Below are 11,293 nucleotides of genomic sequence, written 5' to 3' on the forward strand. Positions count from 1 at the left end.
AATGAAGCAGCTATTGAGTTACCATGTGGGACATTAATACGCGTGCCGAACAAAGTTATCAGAGAGCGCTTATAACAAGATTTATACCAGTAACTTTTTTAATGACATGAAATGTAAAGCTCGAGAACAATGTGTGGTGATCATTTGTGCAAACAAAAAGTTGTCAAGGGGATATTCATTAAAATGAGTACTAAAACCAGACACACTGCTTGCGAGTGACTGTAGGAGCAGAGGTCAGGACTGTTTCCAGACTACAAATCCCAAGTTCGACTATATGGTTACAGCCATTGATTAACATTAGTTATTGCATTTCATGGATAAGTGGTTTGCCTCAGACAGCCAGTATAACCCATTATAAGTGGTAGTTATTCATCTGAATTCAATTCAGGCCTTCTTGTTCTCTACCGAGAAGAGCTAAAGAGCTCAAAACAACTAGACCTATCCAATTTCAAATCTGTCCTATGATCAAAGTTAAGCATGAAGTAGCAAGTAAGGGAGCTCATAAAATATTGGATATAGCATGTATCTGACTGGACCAAGTCAAACATTACTTTTTGCAAATATGTGTCAAGCAATTAATTATAAATGCCAAGGATTTGCTGTTTCCATGCCATTGCTTACCTGTGTTATTATCTTCATAGAGTGTAGCGTAAGCCATTCTATGTCTGGAGTTGATCTATTGCAATTGAAAGGGCTTTGCTGACCTGTTTCAGTTACTCCCCTGCAGGGGTAACCATTCCTGAAACAATGAGAACACATCATTTGTGATGTATAGCTCTATATAACCCGTCTTTTGATCGATCGTTCCAAATTGACATTGTCAATGATCCCTGATAAGTCTAACTGGTTGTCTTATGTGTTGTGATTCTACAAAACTACTTATACCTCAACTCCTTGGAGACCACACTTTCAGTAATGTTCTGTCCAGTGTTAATAATGAGTGAACCCTATTTCTTCCTATACTTTGCAGGTGTGTGCAAGTTCTCCGCCTTTACTTCATTAATGGAAAATCAGAGGATCCATACAACACCCTCATTAAGAGGAAGCAGCTGTCTGAAGATGGATGTTGTGTTGAGGTGGAACATGAGGTTGGTCGCGTCGATATGCTGCTGTCCAAACACAGTTCTGCTTTCCGCTGGGCCTCCTTCATCCAAGCTTTCCTTGGGTCAGCACCTCAACTGATACTACAGCTGTATATTTCCATCTCACAACAGCATATAAGCCTATGCAGATGTAAGACAACATTTCTTTGTCGTTTCTTTGTCAATATAGAATGTGGAATGAATACATATTTTTGCAGTCATTAAAAAAGAACTTTGATGCAAGAATGAAAGAAAAAAACGACATTTGATAGATTTTCAGTAGAGAGTAAATTGTTGGAGAACAGGACAAACAGTTAAGAGTGCTTGAAAATGGATATTTAAAAAATGTCTTCGTAGCTTTAACTAGTAATTTAGGATACGTTATTTGCTGCATAAAGAAATCTAGTCACACACAAATTGTATGTGCAGAAATGCCCCAGTGATTAAGGACTATATTTTTTCTTCATAAATGCATATCATTTACACATACATTTATCAAACTGTCAATCAAGTGCCATTTGTCTTAATGTTTACTAATTGGAATTGTCCTTTCCTTTTCTGATTTTCTTCAGGCATGCTTATGAGTATCTCTCTGCTGTCCGTTACGTATGGAGCGTTACAGTGCAACATCCTGGCCATTCGAATTAATTACGAGGACTATGATTTCACCTTTCGACCAGCTGCCTACCTCTGCTTATTGCTTTGGAGATTCCTTGAGATTTCCAGCAGAGTCGTCGTGCTTGGCCTCTTCAGCTCCGTTTTCAAAACATGGACCCTGTGTGTGGTGGCCTTAAACCTGTTGACTTTTATGCTCTACTCATGGATCAGTTTTTGGAAGAATAAGTCATCGGGAAACAACAAGAATGGTTTGAGCAAGTGTAGGACTGCTACTGAGCGTGCTGTACTAAACATCCTGTACTCTGTGACGAGCATTTTCTGCTGGTGTCCGATTCAGGTCGAGCTCAGTGAGCCCGACCTGATTACCAAATCAAACAATTGGTGTCGCATCACCATGTATTATATGCTCAGACATATTGAAAACACTGTCCTGATTTTCTTATGGTACATCTATCAAACAGATGTTTACTCGCTCATAGGTAGCTCTTTCTTGGTCGCACTGCTCCTGGTGGGTTATACCATATCGATGCTCTTCATGCTGATTTTTTATCAGTTCTTGCACCCCTGCAGGACGCTTTTCACATCTAGTTTTGTAGGTGGCCTGACGTCAGGCTTAAAGAGTCTTTGTTGTATGTGCAAACCTTCAAGAGCCCCAACAAATGAACATGGCTCCGAGGTCTGTGAGCCTTAGAACTGACAAGATGAGATTTACATCAATGCAAAGGAGTTGATCTGTGTTCATTGGGAAGCTACTCTACTACAGACTCTCGAAGCAGAAGCCGACAAAATGGACAGAATGCAGAGAGCATTAGGGGATATATAAGGACACAAGAAAACTAATATACCACATCTGTGTCTTCCCTAAATAAAGTGTTCTGAATGGCAATATTAAGAATGAAAGTGTTTTTTTGTTTGTTTGTTTTTTATTCTAAAAGCTTTATTATTAAATGAAAATTGAATGCACTTGGTGAACTACATTCAGGATGGACTGCCTGTAGCTACCAACTGTTTTATATAATTACAAGCTGCAAACTGGTAGTTGCTAGCAGATAGGCGGCTATATGCCAGCTACTTGTTACTTTGACAGACATCAAACTAGGTAACAAAGTATGATACAAAATACAGTTAATAGCTAAATAGGGACCTCTGTCCATTCTCCATCAACAGTAGTTGTTTCTGTAAGTATTGAAGCATAGCTCTCAGGGTTTTTTTTTTATCCCAGAGCCCAGGGTTTTGGGAGTCAAATCTACTATATATTTAAATATATATATTAGTTATTTTAGTTATTAAAACTCCTGAAACTCATTGTGAGTATGCAAGGTTAACGAGTACTCACTGATGCTTTTTGTATAGTAACACTTCTCTGCATTATCTGAAAACCCTGCACTGTTAGCGTGGTAATTATCAAGGGTCTACTGGCTCAAGAACCTTTTGAGTAATAATGTTTCACAAACTATTTTTGATAGAGGCACCTGTAATGATCAGATATAATGAGCCAACTTGGATTTTGTTTTAACAGCAGTTTCTCTTTTAAGGCTGAGTATCATTAAGGTTTCTTACCTGTTGTAAGAACATTATAGCTAATAAATATAGAAAGGGAGGAACACGCTAAGAACCATATGAATTCATGTGTTGAGGTGTGTTTTCAAATGACCAATATGTACATAGGACAAAGCAAGGAATCGGTGGACAACTAGCAAGTACAATTTAAAACCACCTTTGTATGCAGCTAGCTGCGTTTGAAGGCAAGGCAAGCCATGTAAGGGGTAGGGCTAGCTCCTGGTAAGTGTGATATAGGGGGAGTGGAGAAAGAAGAAGGTCAACTGGAGACCAAAGGTAGTGGTCCTTCATAATATTTATATATATCGGCAGCAGGGTCTAATATTAGGCTCTGAAATCATGTAGTGGAAAAGATAAGGTATTGTGTTGTTTACACTATAATATTTATTTCAAGGATTAGTCGTACTAAATTGTGGCTTCAGGCTTCCCATGTTCAATGATCAAGTATTGTATTGTCCAATAACAAAAGTATCATTCCATAGCACATTATATATGTTTTTTCAGTGGTATGATTTAATGGTGGAAATTATAAATGCCCCCCCAGTTTGACTGTGGTATCTTGTGTGCCCCCCCTATATATTGTTTCTAGAGTCGCCACTATTCCCAGTCCTGCCCTAATTTTGCAATGTGCATTGTATTACTATCCTCCTTAATCCCATTTAGTTTATAAAGAGCATCCTCTAAATATGGGATAATATTCCACAGTAGTATACAAGGTGCATGATATTTTTATAGTACCATCAATTCATCACAATTTAGCTGTGTTTATTATTATTATTATTAAATAAATGCTAAATGGTTTCTTAGCATTTCTACCACATAAATTACTTGATTTCAAGAAAATAACCACTTATTACATATAATTATTTCTTCATTTTATTGAGAAATCACATTTGTCTGGATCCCAGGTCCCTTGATGCTTGTAATTACTTGATTCTGTGGCATGGGATATTTTGGGGCAATTCATTCTGGAGTTTAAGGGTTTAGTTGACTTTACGGGTGCCTGTTTTAATTGTCAAACAAGATTTTAAGTGAATGAAACAAAATTCACTGTATTTGTTGTTGGTCCGTTTAAAAGTATACTACGTTAATACTTTCAATTTACTAGCAACTAATATTAACAATTCTAAAAAATAAATTTTTAACATGTTACCCACATTTTGGTGTTATTCCACCTAAAACATTGAAAATTTTGATAATGAATTCAGAAGTTAAACAAAAACATTTTTAGTAATACATGTTTTCACTCGATAACATTAGTGAGATCGATGATCTCGTAACTGCCCTATTATTTCTGGCACCATGGCCTAGAAGCCTTTTTTGTTAGGTCTGACTTCATTCAACCAAGCGTTAGTATGTATTTCTATGTTTGTTTCGTTTTCTACATAAGAAATCACATATATCAAATCTGTATATTTCATATGATCTATATGATCTTAAAATTTAAATTTCTCCGATGTTTTCCCTATTGTTGCTTGCTTATATTATGACAGCCTAGTCCTTCAGTTGGCTGCTATATTCACTTCCATTGGCTCTTAATAAAAGCACTACAACAGGTAAGAAACCTCTGTGTTCCATTGAAGTAAACTGCTTTATTTCAAAAATGGCAAAAGATAATACAATCGTACACTTTGTTAAAAACATATAACTATTTGAATAACTGCTAAAATCACACATGCTGCTGACAGCCAGCTGTTACATCCTCAGCATTATGACATCACCAAGTGATTGTGATGTCACTGTAGGATATAGGGACAGCAGCAGCAGGGTTAGGTCAGTTGATGGTTGGATAGTGTTTCGTGCACTTCTGCTTGCCTGACGCTGTTATTTCTCAAAAGTAGCTGTTCGCTACGCGGTGTTTCTGAGTGTCCGCACTCAAACTGAGCGACCATGAAGTTCCCTCGCTCAATTTTGATTTCTCTGTTTCTGTATGTAGCAGAGACAATCTTAGGCCTGTACTTGAGCAGCACATACAGCACTGCAGTGCACAGAATTTGGTTGTACTTGACCCTCCTATTCTGTCTTCTGCCCTGCCTTCTGGTACAGATCTGTTTTGTCTGCTTCCACATGGAATTCTTTGATGACAGATCCCTGGAACATCTGTTTCATCTCCTGCAGCTGGGACCTCTGTTCAGGTGAGTGAGGAGGGAAGGTGCCCTGTATTTAGATAGATACCACATCAGTGAGCCAGTGCTTTAGGTACATGGCACACTGTCTATTGTAAAAGAAATGAAAACCGCTGATGATTCCATGCCATTTATTTATATAGTGCCCACAGATTCCATAGCGCTGTTAGAATAAGGGATAGACAAAATATTTCACAAAGACCATTTAGAATGAAATCACCAATAACACGGATTAAAGCATATTTCTACAGAAGGAAAAGATGGTCTGCTCTTGTGAGCAATTAGGAAGCAATAGATGAATAAAGCAATCAAATACAACTGTCACAGATTTTGTATATGGCATCTGCTTACAAGTTATCACAATGTGATCCGTTGCAACTTAATGTTACGTGGTTTCATGCGCCGTCAGAGTTCAAAGGTTTCAGGCCCCTTGAAAATGTATTGAATTTTCACTGACTCCCTCCCCCTAAACCCGGACAACGAACGTGTTCTCATTTTAGATGGGTAAAAGGCGTTCCATTTAATATTTGTAACTTTGATAGTACAAAGAGTGGGAACAGGGGATATTTTGAAGGGAATGTTTGTGTTTTGTAGAAAAGTGATCCATACCGAGATATCATTTAAATACATAGAGTTTGAGTTGAATCTAAAATCTCAGCCACTATTGAGTTTATGGTTTTATGTGTGCTTCTTGGCCAGATTATATTTGAACCGGAGATATACAGGGGGCTGGGGAGATGAATAGAAGGCGCGATGTTTTGGGTCAGGTTTGGGTGAAAGCATTTATCTAATGATGCAGGGCAGTAATAGTTTTCATTGTGTTAAATGGAACCTCACCCCATGTGGCTGTAATGTTCTGTCCAGTGTTAATAATGAGTGAACCCTATTTCTTCCTATACTTTGCAGGTGTGTGCAAGTTCTCCGCCTTTACTTCATTAATGGAAAATCAGAGGATCCATACAACACCCTCATTAAGAGGAAGCAGCTGTCTGAAGATGGATGTTGTGTTGAGGTGGAACATGAGGTTGGTCGCGTCGATATGCTGCTGTCCAAACACAGTTCTGCTTTCCGCTGGGCCTCCTTCATCCAAGCTTTCCTTGGGTCAGCACCTCAACTGATACTACAGCTGTATATTTCCATCTCACAACAGCATATAAGCCTATGCAGATGTAAGACAACATTTCTTTGTCGTTTCTTTGTCAATATAGAATGTGGAATGAATACATATTTTTGCAGTCATTAAAAAAGAACTTTGATGCAAGAATGAAAGAAAAAAACGACATTTGATAGATTTTCAGTAGAGAGTAAATTGTTGGAGAACAGGACAAACAGTTAAGAGTGCTTGAAAATGGATATTTAAAAAATGTCTTCGTAGCTTTAACTAGTAATTTAGGATACGTTATTTGCTGCATAAAGAAATCTAGTCACACACAAATTGTATGTGGAGAAATGCCCCAGTGATTAAGGACTATATTTTTTCTTCATAAATGCATATCATTTACACATACATTTATCAAACTGTCAATCAAGTGCCATTTGTCTTAATGTTTACTAATTGGAATTGTCCTTTCCTTTTCTGATTTTCTTCAGGCATGCTTATGAGTATCTCTCTGCTGTCCGTTACGTATGGAGCGTTACAGTGCAACATCCTGGCCATTCGAATTAATTACGAGGACTATGATTTCACCTTTCGACCAGCTGCCTACCTCTGCTTATTGCTTTGGAGATTCCCTGAGATTTCCAGCAGAGTCGTCGTGCTTGGCCTCCTCAGCTGCGTTTTCAAAACATGGACCCTGTGTGTGGTGGCCTTAAACCTGTTGACTTTTATGCTCTACTCATGGATCAGTTTTTGGAAGAATAAGTCATCGGGAAACAACAAGAATGGTTTGAGCAAGTGTAGGACTGCTACTGAGCGTGCTGTACTGAACATCCTGTACTCTGTGACGAGCATTTTCTGCTGGTGTCCGATTCAGGTCGAGCTCAGTGAGCCCGACCTGATTACCAAATCAAACAATTGGTGTCGCATCACCATGTATTATATGCTCAGACATATTGAAAACACTGTCCTGATTTTCTTATGGTACATCTATCAAACAGATGTTTACTCGCTCATAGGTAGCTCTTTCTTGGTCGCACTGCTCCTGGTGGGTTATACCATATCGATGCTCTTCATGCTGATTTTTTATCAGTTCTTGCACCCCTGCAGGACGCTTTTCACATCTAGTTTTGTAGGTGGCCTGACGTCAGGCTTAAAGAGTCTTTGTTGTGTGTGCAAACCTTCAAGAGCCCCAACAAATGAACATAGCTCCGAGGTCTGTGAGCCTTAGAACTGACAAGATGAGATTTACATCAATGCAAAGGAGTTTATCTGTGTTCATTGGGAAGCTACTCTACTACAGACTCTCGAAGCAGAAGCCGACAAAATGGACAGAATGCAGAGAGCATTAGGGGATATATAAGGACACAAGAAAACTAATATACCACATCTGTGTCTTCCCTAAATAAAGTGTTCTGAATGGCAATATTAAGAATGAAAGTGTTTTTTTGTTTGTTTGTTTTTTATTCTAAAAGCTTTATTATTAAATGAAAACTGAATGCACTTGGTGAACTACATTCAGGATGGACTGCCTGTAGCTACCAACTGTTTTATATAATTACAAGCTGCAAACTGGTAGTTGCTAGCAGATAGGCGGCTATATGCCAGCTACTTGTTACTTTGACAGACATCAAACTAGGTAACAAAGCTAAATAGGGACCTCTGTCCATTCTCCATCAACAGTAGTTGTTTCTGTAAGTATTGAAGCATAGCTCTCAGGGTTTTTTTTTTTATCCCAGAGCCCAGGGTTTTGGGAGTCAAATCTACTATATATTTAAATATATATATTAGTTATTTTAGTTATTAAAACTCCTGAAACTCATTGTGAGTATGCAAGGTTAACGAGTACTCACTCATGCTTTTTGTATAGTAACACTTCTCTGCATTATCTGAAAACCCTGGTAATTATCAAGGGTCTACTGGCTCAAGAACCTTTTGAGTAATAATGTTTCACAAACGATTTTTGATAGAGGCACCTGTAATGATCAGATATAATGAGCCAACTGGGATTTTTTTTTAACAGAAGTTTCCCTTTTAAGGCTGAGTATCATTAAGGTTTCTTACCTGTTGTAAGAACATTATGGCTAATAAATATAGAAAGGGAAGAACACTACATTCTGAGACAATGTTCTCTTGAAATGTGTTGTTAAACCTATGCCATGCATGGCTAGGATTATTTCTGTGCTGCTGATTATGTTTCAGTTTACATCTAGTTTCAACCATGATCTGCCATTTCAAATTAATTAACAGGTTTGTTGCAAGACAAGACTGCACACTTGAAACTTTTATACTGTGAGTTTAACCAAACTAACGTCCCACATTTGCCATGTCACTAAACAATCAACAAACAGCTCTTGGCAGGCCCGGACTTGCCATCGGGGTTTTTGTTAACTTTATTTAACATGGAGGATGTTAAATAAAGTTTAAAAAAAAACCCCGATGTTTTAATGTAAGCCCTGTGCGGCCGCAGACCCCTAAGGCCGGCCCTGGTGGGGGCTTCCCGGCGGTATTAAGGGGCAGGTGCCCCTTATGCCCTGGGTTAATGCGGCCGTAGAGGCCGTAGAGACAGTCAGTCCGGTCCTGCCGCGGGCCCGGCCGCAGTTGCTGCTTGCTCCGGCAACAAGGTAAGTAGGGTGAGGGAGGGGGGTGCAGTGAGAAGGGGCAGAGGGGGGTTAGATAGTGAGAAATGGGGAGAGGGGATAGATAGTGAGAGTGGGTACATAGTGAGAAGGGGCAGATAAGATGGGGAGAGGGGGTAGTGTGAATGCGTATGAGAATGAATGAATGAATAAATGTGTGGATGAATTGCTTGAATGATTTGTGAGACTGCATTAATGAATGTGTTAATGATTTGTGTGAATGAGTAAATGCAAAGATGGTACATAAAGGGTGGGCTTTAACAATAAATAAATATGGGCTGCTCGGGCTTAAATGCCCGGGCCTATTTTTTGTCCCAGTCTGGGCCTGGCTCTTGGCATAAGCGTAATGCAGCAAAAACTTTATGGTTAAAGACACTTGCATCCCCATAGTATGTTGGCTATTAACACCAAATTATACAGGGTTATATCAAATTATACCAAGGCAAAACCACACAACAAAATGTCCACGACCATATAACACCTATACTTTTGAAAGGCGGGAGCAGCTTGTTGGTGCCCCTAAACAGCGTGCCAATGCCATATTAGCCCTACACAGCCTGTGAGTGCCATCCTATAGCCCCCAAATTGCTTTTCAGTGCCATCTTTGCCCAACTCATACCAATGTTATATATAGGCCTAATGTTTGTACACTGTAGGAAATAGCTAAAATGACACTGAAAACCAAGGCTATAATTGTGGATGACTTAAATTCCCTCAATTGTACTGTTTTATGGTTTCAGATTTTAGAAAGTCTGATTTTCCTGTAACGGAAACATTTATGTGAATCTTTGACAGTCTGGAATGGAGATAGAGTTCAAAAGGAATTGACAGACTATCTCTATTTAACAGCATTGGGATATTGAAACACTAGAACACTGCAGTTACATGTGTTTCTCTTATGTATTTACACAAAGTATATGAATATTAATACTTACATATTTACTCTTCCAAAGTGTCGCGTGCCTGGTATGGTACAGCCAGAGAGCAAAAAATAAATAAAGCTACTCAAAGGAATGAGACATGACTAATAATTTAGTGCCGGGCCACTTAGTGGTCACAGGTCCATTGCCTAAAAGGAACCGGGACTTCAATCATAAGTGAATCTGCTGAAAATCAGAAAATAATCCACACTTAGTTTTAACAACTAGAAATGTAAACTAATAGTTTAACAGTGAATGCTGCCTTTTTAAATTCAGTCATTCTCTCTCCCTTCCTTCCTTTACCATCCTAACACATTTTCAGATGAGCAAGAATCACTTGCATCAGAACTCTACGTTTATCATTGGAACGTAAAATGAAATTGCCAATTTTTTTTAAACTGGTTGTAAGAAAAAATAAAATCCCAACATAAAAGATTTAAAGAGGTAAGCAATAAATTGGCCATTTAGGAAACTAATTTTGTTCCAAGAACTTGTGGCATGTAATGTGCATATTAATCAGTTGTTAAAATATAATGAATCATTTAACAAATATAAGTTCTCATAGGTTTTCCCCATTATTCAGTATAATGCCTAGATTTCCGCCTCCAAGAAAAAGAAAGGTGTGGATTCAAATTTCAGGGGATGCTTCCTTTGACAAAGGTGGTAACAAAAACATTGAAAATAGTTTCAGTATGCTAAAACAACGTTTTTACTCAGTTTATTCTAATGGTCTGCATGTGGCTTAGCATGATGTGAGCTGCATATGTTCACGGCATTGTAAGCTTGTGAGCAGGGCTCTCTCTACCTAATGTATCGGTTTGTCTTAGTCTGTCAATTCTAGTCTTGTCATACCCCTAATAATAATAATTAGACTAATACAAAACAATGTAGTGCCTGTTTCAGTTTTAGCGAATTTGATATTGTAGAGATAGTTTGCAACCTGTTTAAATACTCAGTGTTTATATGATACAATCACACTTTGGTTGCTATTCTCCTAATGCATTGTTTGAAAGGCTACCAGCAAGCTATTCAATTTTCTTAACTCCAATGCCATGGTAACCACCACATGACTCTCCTTAAACACACTACGCTGTCTCCAGGGCCTGACTCCACAGGCACCATATAGCCTCCTTCACTCATACAGAAGCGGCTATTAAAGAAAAGCTATTCACAGTCAACATGCACCGATCCTATCAACCAATTCTACCATGTGGCAATAAGTATTTGCAGCAGAAATGGGACCAAACGCACT

At 38.5% G+C, this 11,293-nt stretch overlaps 1 protein-coding gene across 1 annotated transcript; it reads left to right on the forward strand.

Moving 5' to 3' along the window:
- The first annotated feature begins 5,150 nt into the window (after positions 1-5,150).
- LOC149289212 (endoplasmic reticulum membrane adapter protein XK-like) lies at positions 5,151-7,713 on the forward strand. The gene is made up of 3 exons (XM_089490873.1): positions 5,151-5,395; positions 6,293-6,555; positions 6,977-7,713. The coding sequence occupies exons 1-3, from the start codon at positions 5,151-5,153 to the stop codon at positions 7,711-7,713; spliced, it is 1,245 nt and encodes a 414-aa protein (XP_089346999.1).
- The last annotated feature ends 3,580 nt before the right edge of the window (positions 7,714-11,293 follow it).

Source organism: Sceloporus occidentalis, unplaced genomic scaffold, assembly GCF_023333645.1.
Source record: "Sceloporus occidentalis isolate IW3139 unplaced genomic scaffold, rSceOcc1.0.p SCAF_47, whole genome shotgun sequence".
NCBI lineage: Eukaryota > Metazoa > Chordata > Lepidosauria > Squamata > Phrynosomatidae > Sceloporus > Sceloporus occidentalis.

Coding starts and splice junctions, on each gene's coding strand:
- LOC149289212 (XM_089490873.1), top strand. CDS start 5,151: ATGAAGTTCCCTCGCTCAATTTTGATTTCTCTGTTTCTGTATGTAGCA. Junction 5,396..6,292: donor CAGCTGGGACCTCTGTTCAG/GTGAGTGAGGAG, acceptor TATACTTTGCAG/GTGTGTGCAAGTTCTCCGCC. Junction 6,556..6,976: donor GCATATAAGCCTATGCAGAT/GTAAGACAACAT, acceptor GATTTTCTTCAG/GCATGCTTATGAGTATCTCT.